Here is a 25,785-nt window from a genome sequence, read left to right as displayed (position 1 = left end):
GTCAGAATACGAAGGCGAAACAACATATAACATAATAATAAATAAGACTAGAGGACGCTTTTTACAATTCATAACAGCATTGTAGAAAAGAGAGACAACAAACGGCAAAGATACGTTGATCAGAGACGTATTTGTAATTTTAATACGTCAAATACAACGTAATCTGGAGAGAAATACGTTTCAGTCAAACGTAACTGCAAATTGTATTTTAGGTCTGGGGGAACGTAATTTTTGTGATACAGGGTTGCGCAGCGACAGAATACATTTTTGGAAAGAGAAAACAGTGAGGGGCAGCAACGAGCCGCACGGTATGTAATCTGCCGGAAATCTACAAACAGAAGAAGAAGAAACAGGTGGCCTGTTATCCATAACGACCAGGGACGCTTTCTCCTGATTGGCTGCTTCTACATCCGGTGTTTACTGTGTTCAGGCTTCGCTAGCAGATGCTATTTTAAACCCCACACTGCCTTCGTGAGCAGTGGATTAACAAGTAAATCTTAAAAAAGGAGTAGGTCAATCATAATATACTTGACTCTCGGCGGCCATTTCACTGAAGGAATGATAAATATAAATAGTATACACGGATAAAAAACGCTGTTAGTTGTAGCTAAATGGGCCAAACCTGCTGCTGCTGTTGAAACTAACGTTAGTTCTGTGGGATTATTCACTCTCAGTGGAGGTGTCTCGTGAGGATACGCGAGTAGGTTCTTCTGTGGAGTCGTCAGGATGCCCCGGGAATGGACGTGTGCACACCTCTTCTAATGTTCAGTAAGAATGTCTTGATAATGCCTTGAGGTTGTGACATCCCCTGCTAAGTATGACATTATTTAGCCACCTTAAATAAACCCGGTAATTGAAATCAGGCTATCTTGCTTTTTTTTAGAGGCTGATCTGTGCTCAAACAATCTCGTTATTTCAAACCAGACTTCAGGAATCAGAATAGTTGGTGACGAGCAGGAGATGGTCATGAACGCATATGAAGAATTCCAGACCATAACCATGGCAACATCTAACACACATGAATGGAAATTACCCAGTCATCGGACCACATAACTTTTAGGCACACAAATGAGATTACATCATCACAGACAACACCTCACCTTAAAAAGTGGCTCAGTGAGAGAGCGGGTTATTGTCCCTGAACTTTCAACTTTCTGTGCTATCGGTGTTTTGATTAGGTGTGAATGGTTACATAGTCCTCATGGGCAGGTGGCACCTTGCATGGTAGCCCCTGTCATCAGTGTATGAATGGGTGAATGATGACTTGAGTGGTTGAGAGACTACAACAAATATGTACAGATACTGTCCATTTATCAAGCATGTCATACTGTCGGTTCACAGCTCGGCTGCATTGTCTGGGATGGATCGCAACAACCCAGAGGTTCTGACACATCATGGTGGAGAACCTGGTCTGACAGCAGGTGATGCACACAGGCACACATACACACAGACACACACACACACAAACAAGTATTAACATACTGTATATTTCACTCTCAAAGTATAGGACAGTGGAACATCTTTTGTTGTGTTGTCTGCATTCCAGCTAATTGGAAGCAACGGTGTGAGGTTGTGTCATCGTTGAATGAACAGTAGCTCTGGTGCCCAGACTTGTAAACCGTCTTTACGTTCACGTTGGTGCTTCTCCTGTGTAGCCTGTTAGCGAGCTCCTCAAATCCACACATCCAATGGTTTAAAAGTTGTAAGTGTTATATCAGAGATTATTCAGTTTGTATAACCTATACATGATCAATCAGGGGATCTTTTTTATTTGACTATACCTAGTTGGACCTTTTAAAAGACTTCCCTTCAATTAGTTTTCCTTTCGAAAACCCTACTTAAAGCATTTCAGTTTACATTCGTGGTTCCTGAGAAACCGTGGAAAGTAATACAAGATCCAACCTCGCTCTCTTTTGAACATGTCGGTCCAGTAGTGAGACAGTCCTAAAATGTTGTTTTTGATGTGGTCTGATGATTGTGGTTTGTGTTTGTCTCTCTCTTCCAGGGCATCCTGATTCAATCGGTCCAGAAAAGGAGCAGGTTAGTTCAGTAAATAAAAAGCTTCACTCCCTGTCAATTGAATGTCTGTAATGGTAATAAGGGGAGTTGCTTGTATTGAGGAACGCAGAGAGATTTACACTCCACCCTGCAGCTGCGTGGAGCTTTAAAGCATCTCAGCTTTGGTCACATTGACAGGTCATTGCCTCATGGACTACAAGGCATGGACTTCTACAGATCATTGACTTCAGATCATTGACTTCAGATCATGGACTAGAGATCATTGACTTCAGATCATGGACTATAGATCATTGACTTCAGATCATGGACTACAGATCATGGACTACAGATCATTGACTTCAGATCATGGACTACAGATCATTGACTTCAGATCATGGACTACATATCATTGACTTCAGATCATGGACTACAGATCATTGACTTCAGATCATTGACTTCAGATCATGGACTACATATCATTGACTTCAGATCATGGACTACAGATCATTGACTTCAGATCATGGACTACAGATCATTGACTTCAGATCATGGACTACAGATCATTGACTTCAGATCATGGACTACAGATCATTGACTTCAGATCATTGACTTCAGATCATGGACTACAGATCATTGACTTCAGATCATGGACTACAGATCATTGACTTCAGATCATGGACTACAGATCATTAACTTCAGATCATGGACTACAGATCATGGACGACAGATCATTGACTTCAGATCATGGACTACAGATCATTGACTTCAGATCATGGACTACAGATCATTGACTTCAGATCATGGACTACAGATCATGGACTACAGATCATTGACTTCAGATCATTGACTTCAAATCATGGACGACAGATCATTGCTTTGGTGTCCAGCAGCAGGCAGCTGCTTTCAATACATTTGTGATGAATCCACGGTGCACGACCTGCCCAGCAGCAAACTGCAGACATACTAAGTTAAAGACTAGCTGGTGTGGAGAATCTTGCTGAGTTTTCTCTACAGGGACAAGCAGTTCATTGCTATCCACAGACGACAGTGGTGGGCCCTATTAATCAGCACAGTGCTTCACAATACAAACAACAACAGACATGAAGTATAGACTTTAGAAGAGAAAAAAATATAATATTAATGAGTTAATAAATGGTGTCCACATTTCTCAAGGAGTAAAACGCAGACTGAAAAAGTGTTTTGCTGCCCACTCTGAACGTTTCAAGGCTGTTTTACCTCTGACCGCACTCAGGATCACTGATGGGTGTGGACACAAGTGTCACAGAGTCCTTGAGTTCAGTTACATTATTGCCACAAAGGGAAAAGATAAACCACTGGAGGCCAGCAAAGACCAGATCCTTAGGGGCTGTTAAGATCCCTGTCAAGTCCCTAAGGAGAGAAACAGTCACCTGTAGTTTGATCATGTAGCTGCAGGAAATTGTCGGTCATATTGTCTTTGAATAAGTTAAAGCAGTCTTATTCTTTAACATTTTGAGGCCTTAATAAGATGTATAGCTGAATCGGTATAGCAGTGATAACACAGCTTTCATTGATGATCCTCCTGAAAACACTCGCTCTAAGATTGACTGGCTAGATGATTTTTCTTTGTGTCTTTCAGAGGACTTCCTGCATGGTGACGGAGGATCTGAACACCAATGGTACTTTGTCTACATGTGATCAGTGTCATCAGTGTCCAAAAACACACTCTTGTATCAGGCAATAGGACTGAGCCCATATCTCTGTCGCAGATCCTACTGCACACGCATTTCATACAGGATGTACTTCATGCTAACTTTCACTGTATCCTGTTTAAGCAGGTAGTAAACAGAAAAGTCAGCATATGTACATACCTGCTTTATGCTAACAGGAAATACAATACATGATGTCCAGCAAGCTGCAACTTTGGAACGTCACTGCAAACAAACAAATTCACAAATATGTATCCATAAGTGTCCCTCCTAAAAACAGATGACTTTTTTTTCAAGGTCTTTGTGGAGCCATGGACATTTGTCATTATTTCAGCTGGGAGCAGCACCTTTATCTCTTTTGTGCATTGTTCATCTGTACACGGGACATCTATTGCACTTCTGTCCCTCCTGAAAGAGGGGTCCTCCTCTGTTGCTCTCCCAGAAGTTCCTTCCCTTTTTCTCCCCGTTAAAGTTTTTTAAGGGGGATTCTTTTCATGAACCGATGTGAGGGTCAAAGGTTAGAGGATGTCTTATGTGTACAGATTATAAAGCTCTCTGAGGTTAAATTTTTTGGGGGGGATAATCCAAAATTAATTCAATTCAATTGAACATAAATTTGCTCTGATTATGACCAAAAATTAGTTTTAAAACCCACACAGATTCCCTCATGTAGAATGTCGCATCATTGTTTTTTCCTGCATGTTCTTTTCCTTTTAAAAGTTGAAAATGCCCATTGATAGGCTAATGTGACATGAAGACATTTGACCAATGTTTTTTTCCGCCCCTCCAGGTTCCTGGTCCCAGAGGTCGATCGCCAGTTCCTTGCAGCGAGCCGAGTCGTTACTCAGAAGCACCTTTAATCCCAGTCTGAAGTGGCTGTTCCACTGCCGCGGTCAAGATGAGGAAGAGGACGAGGGACATTTTGTAGTCGCTCACAATCTGGTGTCCCGGTCCTCTGCACGTCTCCTGCGTCTGCAACAAGCTCTTCTGACGGTGGCACCCCAGTGGCAGCAGGTCAGCTGGGCCCAGAGAGGATCTCCACAGGTCAGTTCCGGAGAGGGAAGCTGGATGTCAGCAGGTGTAATTAATGCGTGTGATCCTCTCAACCTCATGATCGAGAGAAACAAGGAAGAGCATTTTATTTCTCTGCTGCATGCTTTCATAATGTTGTCAGACACTTTGCAGCCTGTTTAGTCTTGGACCGTTTTTTTGAGATGCACTGTTCTCTTGTAGTTTTAACCAAACAGACGAGTTTTTTGCAGCCATCAGAGACATTATGATTTCATGTTGTCCATCAGTCTTACTTTCGCGAACGAGACATCTCAGGAGCGCCTTGAGGGAATTTCTTAAAAACTTCAAATGTAGCACAAACTTCCCCTTAGGCTGAAGGATGAACGAATTAGATATCGGAGGTCAAAGGTCACTGTGACAATATGTTTAAATAATTGAAAGGGAATAATAAGAAGTCATGAAATGTTAAAAACAAAAACAAACAAAACATTCTAGTTTTGAAGGTCAATGGCGTGATTAGAGAGAAGAAGCAATGTCCTAATTTGAGTTTCAAACCCTCGTCCTCTCTCCCTTCCTCTCAGGTCTGTGTTAAAGGCATCCCAGCAGAGGGTGTTGTTCTCCTCCTGCCCTCCTCCTCTTCCTCCTCCATCCTGCAGGGGCACTACACAGCTCTGTGGAGGCTGCTGGAGCAGCGGTCCCTGCTGCTCTTCATACACGAGTACACCAGGAGGGCTCGTCTAGCGGCCGCGTACATCTCCAGAGTGAGCCACCTGCTGGAGGAGCAGCTGGAGAAATCACTCCGGACACCTCAACAGGTCAGGCTGAATGACAGGAAAACGTTAACAAAGGTCAGCACACCTGTGCAGCTCCTTGCAGCTTTTAAGTGAAAACTGAGCACATTGTATGTGGATGTCCAATCAGTGTTTATGGTAAATGTAGTCCATTGGTCAATATAGCAGCACTGAGGAAGCAATAACTTCCTCGGTGCTGCTATATTGACTGAGAGAGCAGTAGAGCTCTGAATCTTCACAACCTCACAATTTGATTTTGATTCATCAATACATCTCCATGTTTTGCACATAGCTACTTTTTCAATCATTAATAAGAGCATTCAGATAAATGTGATTTTCATTCCCATGTGTGAGCCGCCTCACTACATATGCATTACAAATACAAAACATAAATCCCTCAGCGGAGAATTACAAGTGTGCTGTCATCTACAAAAATAAGTCGTAGTGAGACCAGGGCTGTGATGGCCTACACACTTTCACACACAGTTTCTTTATGTATTTAACAATAATATCATATGAGACATGAAATTGCTGCACTTGAACGCAACTTTCTTTGACAGGCTATTGTGTGCATTGTCTCTGTTTGCTGAAGGACATCTGCCCACCGTCTGCAGTGCATATATTCTAGATTCAAATATTTGTAAAAGTTGTCCACTCAGAATTCAATTCATTTCAATTTATTTTGTATGGCACAAAAAGTACAAATTTGCCTCAGGGGGCTTTACACATACGACATCCCTCACATCAGAACATGGAAAAACTCCATCAAATCAATTGTGTGAATCAAATGGTTGACAAGTAAAAGCACAACACAGGAGCTTCTGACAGCTATGGAATGCAAAACCAGGAAACCTGTTAACACCTGTTAAATAAATATATATATAAATATATATATGTGTATATATATATATAAATATGTCAATATATCAACGAGACTTAGGGTGGGGGGTTCATTCAGCTTCTGGCGTTTGGGTGGAAAATGAGTCTCTTGACATTCTGACATAAACCCGCCTGGAGAAATTGATATTCTCACAATGACAATGCCAACATGCTAACATTTAGCAGGTATTATGTTTACACGTTCTCTTTTAGTTAAGCCTGTTAGCATCCTGATCTGCATTGACTGACCATGAAGGTGTGAACAATATGTACTTGCAAGCCATCCAATGGTTGTTGAGATATTTCACACAAAAACTCAAACGTGAATGCTTGTGACGCTAGAATATTAATGTCTGCACAGAGTGTCAATCCATCCAACAGCGATCTCCCTCTGGTGGTGGACGCAGACGGAGAGCTGACATGTGCCGTATGCTCAGCTCTTTAACGGCTGCTTGTGTTAAAACAGCATTTAATGTTCGAGACCTTTGGCTTCTTCTCATTGGAAAAAATATTTAAAAAACAAAAATATGTTTATATTGCTCAAAATGAGATACTGACTGATATTGTAATTGGGTACAGTATCAGCAGCACTTGTATAGAAGGATATTAAAACGATACCTCTGGTGCTTATTCACAAACACAAGCCCTCTCCTCTCCTTTCCAGACCCCGTCCAAATGGTCTTCAACCAGCGTTGGTCTTGTCTCACTGAGTCAGGAGCTCCAGGTCCATCTCAACCACTGGTCTTGTCTGGTCTCCAAAGTCCACTCTGACCACCACCTCAGACCAGCTCTGGTCCAGCACCCCCGGCTGCTGGTGGAAATCAAACGGACTCTGGACTTACTTGTTCTGCAGGCATTGGTGTTGATGGAACATTATGTGTACGTCATTCTGTGTGCCATAGCCCAGACCGAATTAGACTCTGTACCAAGGGAAGTCCTGGAGGACATTTTAGCTGGAACCGACCTGTATAACCAGGCAGTTGGCGAGCAGAGAGCGCAGCACGGCACCACCCAGCTGAGGACTGCAGTATTACAGCAGGCCCAGTATTCCACGCTGGACTGGAGTCTTCCAAACGGCAAAGGGCGTCACCCTGCTGCCTTCACAGTCAAAGAGCTGATGATGATTTTAGCGGTGCATCAAGCAGACATGGCAGCCAAGCAGCTGCACGGCTGGGCCTCTGAACAGAGCTGTCCCACCTGTCAGGTCCACACCAACCACGAGGCCAAAGCATGTCCTGATGGCTCTGTTAAGCTGGTGGCCGGACCCCGCTCTGGGACCTCTGCACTAAAATCTGAGCTGACCTGGGAGCAGCTGCAGCACACGTACCTTAATTCCTCTCCTCTCTTCTCGATTCATCATCAGTCATCGTCTGGTCACACTCCTCCTCTTTACACCCATGACCCTCATTTGGACAGTACTACCTTTGAAAACCGCCATCCTGTGTTAGCCAAGAGCACTTTTGTCAAACACAGGCCAGAGGTCTCAAACAAAGACCAAACTAGCCAATACCAAACATCCCAGACTGGTCTAGTCCAGACGAGTGTGGAAGCTTTGGACTCAGTCCAACCGAATCTAGAAAGTTTAGGAAACCGTAAACTCTTGCAGACCATTTCACCCCCTTCAACCACCCCCCACTGTCTCTCAGCCCAGCCTCTGTCGGGGGTTTTCCAACGGGACCGTTCCTCAGTAGAGCTACTCTTCCAGGTGCTCATTTTCTCCAATGACCTGCTGGCTCACCTGGTGTCACACACACAGACACCAGAGGCTCCACCTGAACAACTGCTCCCAGATACAGGGTCAGAGGTGTTAACACCAAAGGAGAAGACTGACCTGATGATTTTAAATCCAGCTCAAGCAGTGGAATGGAATACAGGAGGACAGAGTACAGAGCAGAGCAAGGACCGACATGTGGAAGGAACTCGGCAGCAATGGTCTGAACTGAATCTAACAACGAGGTAAGACGCTGCTGTCAGGGTTCTCAAGATTAACCAGCTCCTGATCGTTGATGCACCATTGTTAAGAAATGTTGATGCCTGTCAGATCCTCTGAGACACGTTTGACAATCATGCTAGGCAACAGCAGGCCATAGCCATGAATTATATGCTGGCCATTCACAAGAATGATTAGGCTTAAGTTTGGTTGGTGGAACTGACTAAACAAAGACTGACTTAAGACTTTGGATCAGGCTTAGTAGAGACCCGCTCCTAGATCTTTCACATCCAGTGTTGCGACATCACTCCATGTGTGATAACTGCAGTGTGTGTGTGTGTGTGTGTCCTTCAGCTCTCGAAGGGATGGAAACCCAGAGAAGGAGGAGACCAGAGGAGCAGCGGAGAGGGTCAGTCTTCGTTGGCCTCACTCGGTCCAGTGGTTGGACCTCGGCCAGTCGCTGTTGTTTGCGGATCTGTTTGGCCAGTACCGCACCTTGCTGTGGACCCTTTGCAGCAACGCGCTGTGGCTGCAGCTGCATGTGCCACAGGCGGGAAACAGTGCAGGAAGCATCAACCTCCAGGACCAACACAGGGGCTTCCAGATGCTGCACAGGATGAGTCAAGCTTCAAAGACAGGTGAGACGATAATGTCCAGTCAAATGACCAGTGTGCAGGTGTGCATACAGCAGGCCCTACAACACAGTCATTCATTATGTAATCAATCATTCATTAAGTACTTCCTCGATTGATTGTTTCCGTTACTCCAGGTACAGTTTTCTGTGTGTTTTAGTCATTTCATCTGATGAGTTATAACTGTCATTCAGATATTCACTGAAAATATATATTTTTTTAAAGATGCTATGTTCCAACATAAACATAAACATAACATAAAAGTCAACCATCCTGTGATTTATGATCAAAATAAATTCAGGTGCATGTAGAGTTTATGTATTTCTTCACCACAAGCGTTTCAGCTCTCACTGGCACAGAGTCGTCTCCCACATCACGTTTTTGTTGGTTGGAAAAGCCGCATCAGAGGGAGCATCAACAGGAGCAGAAGATGTTCCTCTCTACCTGATGATGTGTCTTTTCATAAAAAAAACATTTGATCGTCGAATTGCCGGTCAACAGGATTCTTCTGGGTTTTGTGCTGTCTGCTGTAGATCTGGTTCCAGAGGAGTGCAGAACCATGCTGGAGGACTTCTGCTGGTATCTGTTAGTCATCACAGCACATGCTCAGTGGGACTATGGTTAGTACACACGCACGCACACACACACACACACGCACACACACACGCACACACACACACACACACGGACCGATTTAGCTGTTATAGGGGACAGCGCTGTTGGAGAAACAGAAATAATATGTACCAGTTGGAGTATAGTTCCATATGTGTTCGTGGTGCAGTGCGTTGAAACCATGTCTGGTCAGAACAACACTTGGCCAGTTTTCTTTATAACTGCACATACATTAACTTCAACTTTACACTAAACACTGCTCTTCATTTGGTCCTCGACAACACACCTGCCATGACATCGTCGTGTCGGTTAGGACGACTCGCAACCAAATCACAAGCTTTAAAGCTTCATCTGGATGTCAGAACATTGCACAGACCGTTTTATCCTTGCTCTGTGTTGACTGAATCCTTCTCTTGCATGTGTTTGTCTCTCACACACTCTGTTTCTTCAGAGTTGTGCAGAAGTTTGGGTTCAGCTCTGAGAGACAAGTGTCTCAAAGCTGTGAATCATAGCAGCAGCTCTGCGACGCCGTCATGTGAGCGAGATGGACGTGGGATGATGTCGGTGACCATGGAGCACCTCCTGCTGCTGTGCCCCCCTCTCCTGTCGTCCCTGAGCTACCGACCCTCAAGCAGCGGGGCCTCAGGTAAGAAGACATACACAATGGTCTACTCGTGCAAGAACATCTCTGCACTGTTATATGAATGTTCTCTTACTTTTTCTGGTATTGTGGACTCGTTCTCAATGCTCCGGACTTCAGAACACTGAGTAAACATGATGAATACCTCCTAGGTGGGACATTAGCATAATAACGTACCATATGTTTATTTATTGTTTTCATATGTCTGAAACCAATAAATAAAAAGATGGACTTTTAATGATTATGAGAGCTGTTGATGACGCGTCACCTGAGTATCACACAGAAATGGTTCCATATGAAAAAAGCTTTTTTTTAAACTTCAGCCGTGGCTACACTTGTCACTGACCTCATCATATACAGAGGCGTTTTGCAGAATCGAGCCTGTTAACGGAATTTATGAAGAATTTTTTTCTGCAAGAATAGCTTAAAGGTAAAACAGTGATATACAATAAATCAGTGAAAAACTCATTTTGGATAACGGCTGACGAACTGCACATGACTCCTGCGACAGGTCTGGAAAACACATGTGATTTGGGTTTGTACCATGGAGGGAATTCAAAATACGAGAAAACTGGTGAATGTGGAAAGTTCTCCTCACTCACTACTGCGAGGTGTTTAGGTTCTCGCATGATGCCCAATTTGATTCAATCACACCAGCAACATACCTTCCTGCAATATCACTTGACACCACTTTACTTTAAGCTGGTGTTGATGCGTAAAGCTGCTGTAGTCAGCCATTTTCACATTGTAGCTGAACAACAATCATTAGACAGCTGCTCTGCTCCAGAGACATGTCATGCAATGGGTTCAGATTATCTTCACCTTCCTTAATGTTCCTTCATCCAGCAGCCAAAGTGAAATGTAGTTAATGAGCCACTGTCTGCTAGTTGAGACCTCTCTCTCTCTCTCTCTCTCTGTCTTTCTCTCCCCCCTCTCACCCTGCAGGCTCTCCTAGCCTCTTCCCCGCCAGGCTCACTCTCCAGAGGCAGACTGTTAGCTTGGTGTTAGCCACCGTGCAGCTGTCTATGGTCTGGGTCATGTCCAAGGCTTACCAGTTCCTCTCTTCCTGGCGCCTCAACAACTTCCTGCTCATCACACAGGGAGACCTCAAAGTAGGTTGCTGATCAATATCAACCATCATCAATTGAATGTATTTAAATTCCAGGCGTGAATAGACGGTACAGTGCAGTGCAGTGAACTTGAAGAAACCACTTTGTCAACATAGTAGGCACAGAGTTCACAAGCTGATTGATACGACTCTTGTATTAATGTCAGGATATAGTGACACTTTAGCAAAAATGGCAGAAAAGTGTATTAAACCGACTGTAGCTTTAAGTGATTACATTTCCGTCCAACATTCTCTTGCCTTATAGAGCAGAAATGAAATCTGCATCATTTTGACGAAGTGTTTTGTGTGTTGTTTCTCTGCAGGTGCTCAGGGAGTCGACAGAGATAATGGTGCAGCAGACAAAGTCCCTGCTGATGAGTTCAGATAGTAATCAACATTCCACTCTTCATAACCACAACCAGCTTCTACTGAGGAAGCAACTTGAAGCACTGGACAGGGCTGTGTCTGAGCTGCAGGTGACCCGTCTGGTTTATTCTACACAACCGCAATCGACATTTTTATTTCAAAGAAGAGAATGGTACCCAGCAACACGTTAGCTGGGTTTGATAGGGTCTTTTATATGTTGAAGTGCGGTATAAAAATACAGTGAAACAAACAAACTCAACGAATGCACAGGAGAAGAAAAGGAAAAGAAAAGAAAAAAACATTGGCGGTAACACAAAAGAGGAAAAGTGACACTTAAGAATAACATCAATTACAAGGTATGACACAATTAACCAGTTAACCTGGCCATTAACAATCCACTCAAATATTTTAATCAAATTATTGAAAAGATGCTTTATTTTCTGAAGGAATTATTACTGTTTTCTGACTAGCACATGGCCTGTGCTTCAAATCTATCTTCCATATTCCCGGCTCAACCACCTCAAATATCGCAGTTTGAGGGGCAAGAGGGAACTGCTTGATTGCCTTGGCACCAAAATCAAAGAAATGAGCCCAAAGTGTGCAGCCTATGACTTTGTAAGACGTGGTGAGACAGAGTTGATGATGTGTCCTTTTGTCGTCCAGTGGGAGAGGAGTGCAACCTATGCACCGCTGAATTGTAAGTTATTATTGAATATTCAATACATGATTTCCACACTTCATCTGTGACGATGAGCTACTCTCCTACAATGGGACTGGTATAATCCAAGCAAGTATGCTGAATTTATCATCTGCAAACGAAAACCTGTTTTCAAGATCAACAGATGGAAAATACCAGAGTCGGAAGAACACTTGGGAATTGGAATTCAATACAAGAATTTGAAGAACTTTCATCAAATTGGCACAAAATAATGCTCCTCTTAGATAGTAGATCAATGTAAATACAGTCCACCGCAAACAAAACCAATACGATGGAATAGCCTGCAGAGTTTGTTCATTCCTGCGTTACCGTGTGTGTGTGTTTATGAATAATGTTTGAATGTTTCTAAGACGAGATGTTTTCACTTTCTTCCATTCTGCCAGCATGAATGTGGCATTATACAGACCAAAGCATGTGGACGTCACTCATCCTGATGCCACTGTTGTCTCCACCAGGCCTTCTCTTCTCTGGTGCTGAAGACCTTCTCCAGCGACTGCAAGAGGATGTCAGGGGAGATCTTTGAGCAGACCATGCCTTCTGCTGGACACTGGAGACCCAGTCTCCGGACAGGTACGGTTGTTCATGCCCAGTCAATGTAGGAAGTCATCGCACTCTATCTAAGGAATGCTTTGACACACATTCTTTACCTGAGGAACACCAGTCCATGTTGGATGGGTTTGTATATTAACTGGACAGTAGATTCATTTTTAAAGGTAATTTGTACAGTTGTGGAAACCTCAAAAGACTCTGAGTATACATTCTAAATGTTCAATGAATAAATTAATATAAATACAGTGGCCCTCCGGTGCTATAAACACACACAAGGCAGTGTGTGGTTTGTCCTTTCTAGACTACTGTAGTGGTGCAACATGATGGACTCCCTGAAGAGCTCCCTCTGTAGATACGAAGAGATCACTTCTCAGATGACGAAAAAAACAAAAAGGTTATTATTATACATTAATGAATATTATATTCCCGCTCTGCCAATAAATCCCCCTAGATCCTCCACACTGCTAATGTTCATTTTGGAAATAGCCGTTACTCAACTTCACAGACACCAAATCGTAAAGTCACATACAGGCAGTAAAAATGCTCCCTGCGCAGATGGCTTCCTCCAAACTCTGACCAGATCTTGTGCTGTGTACTATGTGAGCTGACGGTACCATGGAGGATGCAGTAGAAAAGACTTAGACATGCAGAGCTGGGAGCAGAGGTCTGCGAGCTTGGCTGGAAACCTAATGCACATCCCCTGGAGGTTGGTTGGAGGGATGCTGAAGGCAGATGACTTTTGTCCCTGTTAACTGAGCTGAGTAGAAGAGGGTGGAGCCCCAAACACGCAGTGAAAAACATGGCAGACACTGCAGCCATCCAGTGAGTTTGGGGTGTGGGTTAGAATTAAGGTGAGTGACCGGAGTAAAGATAATCAAAGTCCAGAATTCCTAAACTTACAGTGTTAACCGGTGATGTTCTATCAATCAATGAAAAAATGTTGTGAAGCGCATTTAAAAATAACCCACGCTGACCAAAGTGCTATATAGTCCACAGCAGGTAGCTAAAATCACAAATATGAGAAACACCAACATTAACCCCAGTGCACACAACACATGGGCACACATAGGCATGAGCACAAGTCAGAAATGCCAGAGTCAAAGTGTGTTTAGGAGTCAGTGGAGGGGGTCGAACAGACGGGGAGGAGCTTTTTTGTTCCTCATGCTCGGGATGCACCAGCAAAGGCAGGGCCCCCCCTCAGTGGAAGCTTAGCAAGGTCAAAACATAGTTTAACGTAATAATTAAAATATTATGAAAATCATAATAATGATAATAATATACTATATTTACACAGCACAAAAGAAAGTTACATGATACTGGACTTCCAAAGGAATGCTCACCCAACTTTTACTGTGAACTGACAATCGTGTATGACTCTGTTTGCACAGGTCCTGCCAGCGGTCCCAGTCAGTATGCGTCTTCGGCAGCTCAGACTGTGATTGGTCAGGTTTTAGAGGGCGTGGCACCATTGTCTGATGATGCCCGTATCCAAGCGCTGAGTATAACAATGACGGCTTTCATGGAGGCCTGGATGGAACACATCCTGAAACAGAGGATCAAGTTCAGGTACATTTTGTTCATACATTGATGTCTACCACAGTGTTGGAGAATACCACTAAAGAGACTCAGAAGACCTTGAGATGGGCGGTACTGCAACCTCATCATTAAAGAGCATATAGCTCTATATATATAGATGATGATGATGGATATGTCACTCTTGCCTGTCTTCAAAACTTGAGAGCCCTGACTTCTATTTGAAGCTAGCTACTGCAGGTCTCCTGAATGTACACATGCTGCTCTTGTAACAGTGAACAAAGACCTACCAGCTTCACAGGAACACTTCCTCGTCTCCTGTCTCCATCACAAGGGGATTTGTAAATTTGTAATTTGTGAAATTGGGCTATACAAATAAACTGAATTGAATTTAATGTTGTGATGGTTCACTTTAACACTGATCAATGGACCTACTGTATTTCTAATCCAATTTATATAATTACTCAAAGGTATGATAATCTAAATGTGATGATATGTAATGTTCCTCAAATTTCAAATGTTTCCTTGTGTTGTGGACTGAAAAAATAAATAGTTTTTACCTAAGAGTAGAGCAAAAATAAGAAAACATTAGGGACTCCCAGACATCATTAGGTAGTAACAACATATCAACAAACATGTGTTTATAGAATGCTTCCTGCATGAGACTCAATGTAACAGCATTAAAATGTAGACTAATGTAAACAATTATGTTATCATTTCGACTAAAACATGGCAGGTCTAGCTGTTACTGCCAACAAAACTCTTATTTTGTGAACATCTGATGCTTGTTTGGTGTGAGAGTGAGTTTGTGCTGCTGCTATATTGTGAGCAGAGCTGTTTGTTGTCCCTCCGCAGTGTGCAGGGAGCTCTCCAGCTGAAGCAGGACTTTGATTCCATCAGAGAGTTGATCCAGTCGGACAAATACGGTCTGTCATCTGAACTCCACCAACGGCTGCTCAGCCTCCGGTACCACATGCGACCCAACACCTCACCGTCCATGACGTAGTGTCAGGTTCTGGACCTCACATTGCACTGGGACCACTCAACAAACCAATGCGTTGACTTGTTTTCAAATCCATCAAACCTACATATTTGTATCACAGCCGCATGTTTTGCTTTAGTGGGAACAAACTCCCTGTTTAACTGTTGTTCAACACCTGACTGTCAGCTCTTTGGACTCTCAAAATATCGCATTTCTTGGTGTTTTGAAAATGTATTTCATTTTCCATTACGCCGCCCGTTGCATTTTTAAAACTGATTTAAAGATGCACTATGACAAATATGATGCTTTACAAGCTCCCATGGTTTAGAACGGTATACAGTGGTTTATACTAAGTGAGTGTGGTCATGCGCCTATCTCCCCATCCCCCCACCACGTTTGAAAATGTTGTGAATTTCCTGCGGGTTGATAAAAGCCAATTGGGTTATATTTGCACAATGCCTTTATATTTTATTCTGCTCGTATGAGATGTTTACACAGCGGACAGTCATTGTTAGCCATGTCGTCCGTGAACGTGAGTTGCCACATCTCACGAGAACGTGTTGCTGGGACTGAAAAAGGTTTTAAACATAGTGAACTTTCGGTTCATTTTGTATGTCTGACATGTGGCTTGTCAGTCATGTTCCGGGTATGTAAACGCCAGGTCAAAGAGAACCTACACCTGTGCTGATTATTTATTCACCTTTGCTAAGCAGGTTGGGGGATCCTTCTCTCTGTCTGCAGGGTTTTTCAGCAAGTGGACTCAGCAGTGGTGTGTCTGCTCCAGCAGCCTCAAGCCAAACCGTACCTGCCGTCCAGAGCCTGGCAGCCTTTCAAACGCTGCTGTGAGTATCACACCACTCGCCTCAATAAAGCCATATTAACCTGAGGAGAACTTTTAAGCATTTGGGACTATTTGTTGTGCTCAAAGTAGTTCTGTGATAAACCTTGAACAGTGTGGATTCACTCGAATAATGAGGATACTAATCCTGGAGAGACATGTAAGGTTCTTAACTGTCATTTATATGAGGTTCTGTTGGAACAAGAATTAACTAAACTTTCTGACACATTATCAACTCAATGAGGTTTGGGATTCTCCATGCTTCTGGCTCAATGTACTGTCTTGGAATGTCTCAAATGGGAAATTCACTTGTGATGTTCTATAGTGCCTGTATATATTGACAAAGGCTTTAAAATCAATATTTCATATTTTCATTCAACTCTGGGACAAGTGGGTGAGATACATAAAACCCTTAAAAAACGATTTTGTGGCATAATGAATAAATGACCATCTAAAGTTGCTCTAGCTGAGTAAGCCATATTGACCTCTCAAGTCCCCCCATTACATCTGTGTTTTTGTTGTTGTGTTTATGCATTCCCTCTCCCAAATTGTACTTTATATTTGTTGTTTAAAATATTTAAGGATATTTTTATTTGTTACGGACTAGTCATGTATGAACTTCCGCCAATAAAGCTTGTTTCCCTCACTTCTCCTCTGAAGTGTTGGAAGAGGAAGAAGCAATGCTACAGTTTTCCCAGTGCGGTCTAGCCACAAAAAAATCTGTATTCTTTCCAACCCAGTTACACTTTTTTGCACACTCATACATTAAATGAGAAGCTGCAATACTGGGGAAAGTTCAGACAATTTCTTTAAGTGCTGTCAATTGACACAAAAATGTAATCGATTGACAGCACTTATCAACATTTACTTGGAAAATGCAATTACATGCAGAATTGACATTGTGTCTCTTTAATATTAAAAGGAGCACTATACAGCTATATAAACAAATCACAGAGCAGTTCTGATGACAACACACTACCCCTAAATGTCTCCATAACAGTCCTTTTTTAACAATTAACGTAGTATTACGAGAATACAAAATGTGTTCATTACCAAAGTAGCAGAGCTTTGGTATTGTTTAAAAAAAAAAAAAATCAAGTCTACTATTACTGAAGGAAGGAAGAATAGTTAGAAACACTATGAGGGGACTTTTATTGTGAAGAATATAGGAAATGAAATGTGATTGGCCACCCTTTTACAGCGGCTCCTTTGACCATCAGTAACAGCCATAGTTTTGTGGTGAAATGTGCATTAAATATAGATATATATATATATATATTTATATTTGCTTCAAGATGGATCATGACATCATTCTACTCAGATGAAACAATCTCCCGTCATAAATCTGGAGTATTAGATTTGATCAGAAACACATTTTGGTGATGCAGTAGATCATTGGTTGGATGAAAGAGAGAATAGAATCAGTGGCAGCAACCACTGTCTGTGTGACTCTTCAGGTCCAGCCAACAGCAGCAGAGGCAGCCTTGATGCAGCAGTGGGGAGCAGTATAACCAACCTGAGGAGTATGGAGGCTGAGGACCTGACTCGGGCGGATCCCTCATTTGTGACGGCTGACGTCCCTCCACTGAACCCCTCCAGCCATGGAGAGCCCTACATTGTTTCAAGGTATATCTTCACAGCTGTGATTCCTCAGCGATATGGTTTGGAATAAGTGTCGGACTCAATGCCTGTCCCTCCCTTAAATTAGTTGATGTGTAACTGGTGACAATGTTAGCTTTTAAAACAATCATAGAATGAACATTATTCACAGGAAGTGCTGTGTTACTGAAATGAGAATGCTAACCAGCTAACCACCTGGTGAAATGCTGACCCCTATGTCCTCGGAGCAGCTGTACATAGGGCACCTTTAAAGTACTCAGGGTTCTGAGTTATTAGAAAAGACAAAAGCACCTGTGCTGTTGTGATGAGATCAAATATAAAGAAATGTTCTGTCTTTACTTTGCGCTCCCAGTCTAGCTCTGGGGGTGGCTCAGCGGGAATGGCTGGACCTGAGGATCCAAAGCAGCACTCGTCGCTGGAGGCTGCCAGGTCTGCAGTGTCTCTCCAAGTCTGAACCCTGAACACACACACACACACACACACACACCCTGATGCTGAGGCCCAACAGAGAGACCAGTCGAGGAAGTGGCAGCTAGACTGGCTCAACAGGACACCGTAGCATGTAGGCTGGAAAATGCACTTTCCTGTAAAAAACTGTTTTATTCTTGTTGTTCAGACAGGGTATTTTTGTAAATAAGATTATGAGAACTCCAGAGATTACTTTTGAAATATTTAAAGTGAATCTATTTATTAGTAAAATATTTATATTTATAATAAAATTATATTTGTTGTATCCCTTGTCTGAAAACATGTTTTTGTATTCCTGAATAAACTAAAGAATATCGTCATCATTAATTTCTTCTGTCTTTTTTACGTGTATATGGTGAACTGGAATTTAAAAGGTCGACATAAAATGCGTGGTGGTAACAAATAAGAGATTGCTGATCAACTTCCTGAAGCTGAACTGGATTTGGAGATATTCAAGTCTGGGCTTTATGACTGAGCTGCTCTGCAAACAAAATGTTACAAGTTTAACAGACTGGCAGGCTAAAGGAAAGGCAAAAAAGGTTACATACACTAAAACAACAACTTTATTCCAAAATGGATTCTTGGAGCATCCTGCTCTCGACTGATTTCGTGCTTTGCATTGTGGGAGCGCCCCAGAAAAGACAAAATGAAGAATGATTGAGAGCCCGCATCTTTTCCAAAAGTCAAACAATTAAGTGGACACCCAGGTTCTGTAATTGAGAAAGTCCATACAGAGAAAGGGTTAGCCTTAGAGTAAAGCGTGAGTCATCACAACCACAAGAAGTCCTTGAGCACGCACCCATAACTGGCCACCCGAAATATTATGCAGTTTGATACAGCAGAATGAGAGATGAGGGCAGTTGTGGATGACTTTGTGAAGTGGGCCGGTAGAAATCACCTTGTTCTGAATGTGGCCAAGACCAGAGAGATGGTGGTGGACTACATAAGGAAGACGACGGCTCAATCTGCTGATTGATCATCAACTGATGATCAATCAGCAGATTGATTATCAACTGATGATCAATCAGCCCCAGCTGTAATTAATCTCTGTGTGTGTGTGTGTGTGTGTATCTCTTCCCTGTAAAGAGGAGTAGGAACCGAGTCGCGGGAGGAGCTTGGGCGAAAGGCCTCATCCGGCCGCCAGTAATATATGTGAAATAAAAAGTTTTGTTAAAACATAACTCCTTGTTGCTGCCTTCATATTCAGTCCGTTACTCACGGGATAACAGAGAAATCGGTTATAGATAGAGATGCTCCGATCAGTCACCGATCACTGAAATCAGTATCTGCCGATCCGATAATACCGATAATACCGATCACCGATCACTGTGTCGATTGAAGCATTCTATTTATTGTGTAGCATTATTTATGAAATGAATTATTCTTAACAACATTGGTTTTGTATTTTAAGTTTTTACAATTAAAATTAAAATGTAGGAAATTAAAATTGTTTGATTGCCAGTGTAGGGGATTTCAGATATGTATGGAACACATCTGCATCAGTCATTTCCTGGAACTCTTGGGGAAATCTATATACAGGACTTCAAATAATCAGAACTGTGCTTTTTTAACATACAAAAGTCTGACCTTTATTTTTATAAACTCTTCCTTGGTACAGTAATTTTTTTTGAACTTTTAGCATAATTTAAGCTAAATCTCAGAAACGATCTATAAAGATACAAAATCAGTTCATTGTTTACTTTTATTTGTTAGTGTATGATTTGTGGACATCTTATTTCGAAAAACGGATGTTTTTTCACGTGGTTCTTTCCGCTAACTTTGCAAAACCGAATGTTGTGTCACGTGAATCCTTCCGCTAACTTTATCAAAACCCTCGCGCGCTCCCAATCAAATGCATGTACCGTGAACATAAGTCCATAGGGGCACAGACATTATTTGTCGGCTGAGTTGACCACGGAGATCCGAGTGTCGGCTGAGTTGACCGCAGTTCGGCGGAACAGGGACGCCGCTCGGTGCGTGAGGATCCCCTCTGCACTCTGCCGGCCCTCGCCGGGCGCATTTTCTCAGTTGCGATGCGCGGCGATTGAAACGTCTCTGATAGTTCTCGCAGATTTTATGTCATCTGATCGGCCAAGTTTGATCGGCCGTTTTGAGAACGCCGATCAAAACCGATAAGGGGAATATCGGCCGATATGGATCGGCGCCGATCAGATCGGAGCATCCCTAGTTATAGACAGATACATAACATTCCTTATATACACCTTACACTTTGCATTTCTTTATTTTCTTTATTATTTTATATTAAAATGTATTGTATATGTATTGTGCATTTTTTCATACTTATTGATATTTTATGTTTACTCTGTAAGCTTGTTTGCTGCTGCTACAACCAATTTCCCCCTGGGGATGAATAAAGTATATATATATATATATATTAGTGCTGTGAAAAATAACGCGTTATGATTAAATTACAGGATTAATTAGTTAATTTTTGTAAACGCATTTAACGCATGCGCAGAATGAGCTTCCAATACGTCTGTTGTTGGTCGTCTCCACAGCAGCATGTCATTTCTGTCTCTACGTGTCGCGTTAACACGACTCCGATCTCCGTCTCGCGCGCCGCAGAGCTCCGATGCCGGTGTCACTTGCACCCCCCCCCCCCCCGTCAACAACTCCTCTCATTTACATGTAATGACGCCACTTCCGGTCATGTGACTGGTTGGCTTCTTTGGGAACGCGCGTCTTTCAGTCTTGGCGCGTATCTGTACATTGCGAGCCTGCTGCAGGAGCCTCTCCGCTGACAACAGAGCTACTTCACCGCAAAAGATACCCGTAGAAGTCACGAGGAGAACATGTCTGACTGGACCAGAGGCAGACGGCGAGATGCTAATAACGAAATTGAAAATAGGTAATGTTACGTTTTGAATTGTGTGTTCGTACGAACTTAAAACGTCGTTATTACGAACTTCCATTGTGCCTTTGTTCACTTAGTTAGCTAACGTGTTAGTTTAAGTCATTATGTAAAGTGATCGTTAGATATAATCCTTGTAAGTAACTTAAGAAGAGTTTCTAGCGAACTTAACTTTACTTAACACGTTTACTGCTAACGCTATTGAATGAATGGCCTCAACTTTAGCTCGCACTGTAACGTTATCGGTTGATGTCCCAATGGAGACTGGCGCTCTTCGCCTCCTTCTTTACTGCGGTAGCTTGTGTGAGTAGCTTTACAGACGTATCGCCACAACGTTAGTGGGTGAGCCTACAAGTAATGTGTTTGAGTTGCAGTCGTAACTTTTGGTAACGTACATAACACGAGCGTATTGGCGCTCCCGCTTCGGAAGGCTGCAAGCAGGAGGCGGTATAGGCCAACGAGAGGAGAAGGAACTGATCCGATCTGTTAGTGTAGATAGCTGGGGGAAAGAGGCTACTTTGAACAGTGAAGTCGTTGGACTTAATGCACCATTAAGTTAATAACTCAGGAAATACCTGGACTGACATGCCGTATAGTGATCAGTTCACTGAGCAGAGATAGGCCTCAGACCCTAGACGTGTCCGCTAGATACTGGATGAATGAACACACGGCCAGAACAATCGGAAGTGGGTAGCCAAGCAGATGGCGGGACAGACCTCTAAACTAGCGGAGTAGTTAAACTGTGCAGGTCAAAGGAAAGCGGCTTTAATTAGCGCTGCATTTGACGGGAGCCCAAGTTAGAGCTCTCTGTTGTCAGAGCGGTAACCACCTCCCGAAAGGCGATTAGCCAGCTGTGTGGAAAAAACAATACGTTAATTTAAAACACGTCATGTAAACGTCACCGCTGCGCTGACTTTCACATTCATTTTCGTCTGACTGGCCATCTTTGGGGAAGAATATTCCGTTCGCTTCCTGAAGATAAAGATTTAAACGCGTTTCCCAAATCGCGACTTGTTCCGTACCACGGTGAAGTTAGCCGGGCTGCCATCTTTGTTGTCACGGGGAGACATCAGCATAGCTCCTGTAGCGATAGCTCGATACCGCTGTGTGTGTGGAGCCGTCTCCGTGCGTGGAACGACGTAAAAATGTACGCGTTTCATTTCGTCTTCCCCGTGTAGAAGCTATGGCCCTTCGCGGTGGTCCAACTGCAGGAAACGGTGCATCGACGGAAGCCTGCGGGCCGACGGAGAGGTTGACGGTGGTGGCAGCAGAGACAACAACCGGCACGCGGACGGCAGCTCCAAGAACTCTGAAAAGAGACCTGAAAGGTAAGAGTTTACACAGCCGCCACATGAGCACATATTTTATGTATGTGATTTAAATATATATATATTACATTACAAACTTGCTCATACAGTCTCTTTCTGACCTTTGTATTGCATTATTATTTGGTACATGTTATACTTGTGAGTATATCTTTCTGGTGCATACTTTGCAATTCTTTCTTTATATCCTATCGGTGTGAATTTGCAACACTGTCCTACTAAATGAAGCTGGGCTAGTCTGTGCCAACATCACTTTGTGTACCCCGCATGGTGTTGCTGCTGGTCTGTAACCTGTGTGTTTCCTCCCTAGCTTCACCACTCCAGAGAGTACAGGCCCGGTGTCCCGCTGTAGTCGACAGGCTGACTGGGGCAGCCAGGTGGAGGAGGATGAGATGAAGAAGGGTGTACACCGAGACATGCAGCGGTAACTAAACAATGCTTCTCTTTCAGTGGTTTAAAGCACACTCTTTGAGTGCCAGTCCTCACTGACTGTTTGTGCCCTTTGTTCAGTTACAGGAGGAGGATACTGGGCGCAGAGGTCACCCAGAGGGAGAGGAAGACCTCTTCTGGCTCTTCAGGGAGGTGAGTAATGAGCTTTTACTTGTTTAGGGCTTTCAAATCTTCCGACCTCTCAAAGTGCTTTCACACTATTGGTCAGCTGTACACTGATGGGGGGGGGGGGGGGGGGCTACGATTCTGTCTTTTTCTGACTACGAAATTCAGATTATTTATTTTTTGACTCTGGAATTAAATAAAGGGGTCAATTGGATATGTGCTGAAACTGAATAATTTAGATTAATTGACCAGATGGTTAAAAAACAGTGGATTGGTTAATCGATAGAGCAGATCCACACATAATGCTTGTTGGGCCTTTATTGTTTGAATCCGTATGTATGATTACACCTGTCTGTTGGTCTTTTGCAGCTGTGACTCAAAAGAGGGAGACCACATGGAGACTGATGAGGCTGTGTTGCTACGGCGACAGAAACAGATCAACTATGGCAAAAACACACTGGCCTATGATCGATACATCAACGAAGTCCCAAAGTAGGTCTATGCAAACACATACACACACCCTCAATTGAGACAGCACTGCAACTATGTGTAGAACAATAGTTCTGCTTTATTGGAAATAAAGAAAACCTGGACACTTATCACGCAGCAAATCTGAGACAAATTTATTGCACATGCAAACCTACTCGGCAAAACAGCCAATCTTAACTTCTCCTGTTTTTTTCCCAGACACATACGTCAGTCGGGTGTTCACCCGAAGACTCCCAATAAGTTCAGGAAGTACAGCCGCCGCTCCTGGGACCAGCAGATCAAGCTGTGGAAGGTCAAACTGCACGCCTGGGACCCCCCAGCAGAGGACGGCCAAGACAATGTCCTGGACAACATGTAAGAAGACATTTGGCAACAAAAGACACGCGCCATGAGACGCATAAGGACTGCACCCTGTACACATTCTTTATCATGATGATCGTGTTCATGTGTTGTCTGTCGTCTCTTCTTCCAGTGAGGAGCTGGGTCTTGGTGATGTAATGGATATTGAGCTGGATTTCCCAAACTTGCCAGACTCCCAGAATTCCCCAATCCCACACAGCCTTTCTCTGGATGTGAGTTTGAGTCTGAATCATTACGAACATTTAAAAATGTATAAGACAAGCCCACATTTTTAAGTAGTATAAAGTAGAAGAAACATTTATGGGGAAATGTAGTTAAGTTGTATGTGATGGCTCCATTTCATGAAGATTTCTAACAATATTTTTGGACGTTTTCAGGAAAGAACTTAAGGTAGTATTGTTCAGTTGATGTGTTTTCATATACTTTCAAAGAGAGAGGGTCAGTCTTTTCTTCAGAACTCAGCAGGTCCGCTGAAAAACACAATATATGACTGGGAAAAACTGACGTTACTCTGTTTTTTTTCCCTTCGTCTATTGTATCTTTCATACGTCGTAGTGTGGTACATAAAATGCAGTACTTGTATGACTACAAATGCTGATGTTGAGATTTTCTTTGTAATGCTGCCTTTTATTGACCGTGCTTGTGTTTGTTCTCTTGCTCAGAGTGAAGACTGTTCGGGAACTCCAGTTAAAGTACAGAAGACCGAAAGCAAAGTAGAGCCTGAGATGAGCTCATCATAGAAAAGAAAATACAACACGTCCACACGCTCAAATGGTTCAGCCGCTCCCCCCCCGACTCTCTCACTTCCCACAGCCCATGCAAGCAATGCTGCATCTGTACAGCACCACGGTGCTGTGTCGGTCTCAGTTTGTCGTCATTGGTTCAACACTGTGACATAGATTTTGTGTTCTGTCTACATTTATACTAGTGCTTCTTAATCCATAAAAGGTGACATTTTACAGACTACTATTCTGCTCAGGGAGTCTTATTTTTTACAGTTGCATGTTGAATCAAGCGGTGGTCGGCTGAAATTATTTAGGATTTAATGTTCACTTGTAGCACTGATCAGTGGCCGACATCCAGCTCTGTTGTCCATTATGTACAGATGTTAAATCACATCCTGCTTAAACTTGCTAGATGGAATGCAAGGATATGTAGAAAGTGACTCAAAAGGTTCTGTCACATGTTTCATGTTTATAGGAGATGGGCAAACCAAAGGCAAAGAACGTTCCTTTTAATAACTCATACTGACATGATTGTCCCCCCCCCAAGTATGTACAATTTTAAATACAGAGAAGCATTACTTTAGTTATATTGGGCTGTGATTTGTTTTTATATCTGTTGTTTTTTTAATGCAAATGTTGCTGTGTTTATTGACGTTTCCTTCATGGTGAAGACTTTCAAATAATAAATAAATAAACTTAAAATGTGTCAGTCTTTTATGAACAGAATTTTGAAGGGCTGTTACTCAATCTGTTGTCACTGCATTGAAACTGCGCTATTTTGGAACCAGAGCAGAGCGTCTGCTTTGTTCTGTGAACATTAATTTCTAATCGGGTTGATTAGACGCAGCCCTGTGGATTTAGCTGCACGATTAACACTACAATGGTTCTTCTATGGCTCCGGTTGTATTGTAACATGTTTAGAGTGATACAGTCATAATTAACGAGGTCGTTAATGCACGAGTCTGATTTGTGTGCCGTGTTGAGTGGATTAACTTGTGTTGTATGAAGCTGACTCAACGAGTGTTGCGGAATAAACCCGTAGTTTCTTTTTGACAGAGGGGGCGGTAGAGCACGCACGAGCGGTTAGACAACGTAG

The 25,785-nt window shown here is 42.9% G+C and overlaps 2 protein-coding genes across 4 annotated transcripts; both read left to right on the top strand.

Moving 5' to 3' along the window:
• The first annotated feature begins 429 nt into the window (after positions 1 to 429).
• Positions 430 to 18,686, top strand: ccdc142 (coiled-coil domain containing 142). 2 transcript variants are annotated; one of them, XM_056439726.1, is made up of 19 exons: positions 430 to 508; positions 675 to 768; positions 1,342 to 1,421; positions 2,006 to 2,040; positions 3,617 to 3,656; positions 4,477 to 4,730; positions 5,279 to 5,512; positions 7,032 to 8,323; positions 8,652 to 8,935; positions 9,463 to 9,549; positions 9,993 to 10,187; positions 11,127 to 11,293; positions 11,613 to 11,765; positions 12,829 to 12,943; positions 14,311 to 14,488; positions 15,311 to 15,421; positions 16,179 to 16,279; positions 17,733 to 17,901; positions 18,248 to 18,686. In XM_056439726.1, coding segments are annotated over exons 1-19 (3,699 nt in total). In that variant the 5' UTR covers positions 430 to 507; the 3' UTR covers positions 18,357 to 18,686. The 2 variants fall into 2 exon arrangements, with proteins under 2 accessions (XP_056295701.1, XP_056295700.1); XM_056439725.1 differs by having other exon boundaries at positions 5,279 to 5,545.
• A 2,382-nt stretch (positions 18,687 to 21,068) lies between these two features.
• slbp (stem-loop binding protein) lies at positions 21,069 to 25,394 on the top strand. 2 transcript variants are annotated; one of them, XM_056439325.1, is made up of 8 exons: positions 21,069 to 21,232; positions 22,414 to 22,563; positions 22,871 to 22,984; positions 23,077 to 23,142; positions 23,485 to 23,607; positions 23,803 to 23,958; positions 24,077 to 24,176; positions 24,627 to 25,394. In XM_056439325.1, exons 1-8 carry the CDS (start codon positions 21,177 to 21,179, stop codon positions 24,702 to 24,704), a joined length of 843 nt encoding a protein of 280 aa, XP_056295300.1. In that variant the 5' UTR covers positions 21,069 to 21,176; the 3' UTR covers positions 24,705 to 25,394. The 2 variants fall into 2 exon arrangements, with proteins under 2 accessions (XP_056295300.1, XP_056295299.1); XM_056439324.1 differs by having other exon boundaries at positions 23,071 to 23,142.
• The last annotated feature ends 391 nt before the right edge of the window (positions 25,395 to 25,785 follow it).

Source organism: Pseudoliparis swirei, chromosome 19, assembly GCF_029220125.1.
Source record: "Pseudoliparis swirei isolate HS2019 ecotype Mariana Trench chromosome 19, NWPU_hadal_v1, whole genome shotgun sequence".
Lineage (NCBI taxonomy): Eukaryota > Metazoa > Chordata > Actinopteri > Perciformes > Liparidae > Pseudoliparis > Pseudoliparis swirei.
Note: the sequence above shows the minus strand (reverse complement) of the source record. Positions and strands in the feature narration are given on the sequence as shown.

Bases quoted from the DNA above. Each gene is read 5' to 3' on its own strand.
- ccdc142 (XM_056439725.1), top strand. The intron at 5,546-7,031 runs GTCAGCACACCT...TCTCCTTTCCAG, and splicing joins ACAGGAAAACGTTAACAAAG to ACCCCGTCCAAATGGTCTTC. The intron at 16,280-17,732 runs GTGAGTATCACA...GTGACTCTTCAG, and splicing joins GCAGCCTTTCAAACGCTGCT to GTCCAGCCAACAGCAGCAGA.
- slbp (XM_056439324.1), top strand. From the start codon at position 21,177: ATGTCTGACTGGACCAGAGGCAGACGGCGAGATGCTAATAACGAAATT. The intron at 23,143-23,484 runs GTGAGTAATGAG...GGTCTTTTGCAG, and splicing joins TCTTCTGGCTCTTCAGGGAG to CTGTGACTCAAAAGAGGGAG. The intron at 23,608-23,802 runs GTAGGTCTATGC...TTTTTTTCCCAG, and splicing joins TACATCAACGAAGTCCCAAA to ACACATACGTCAGTCGGGTG.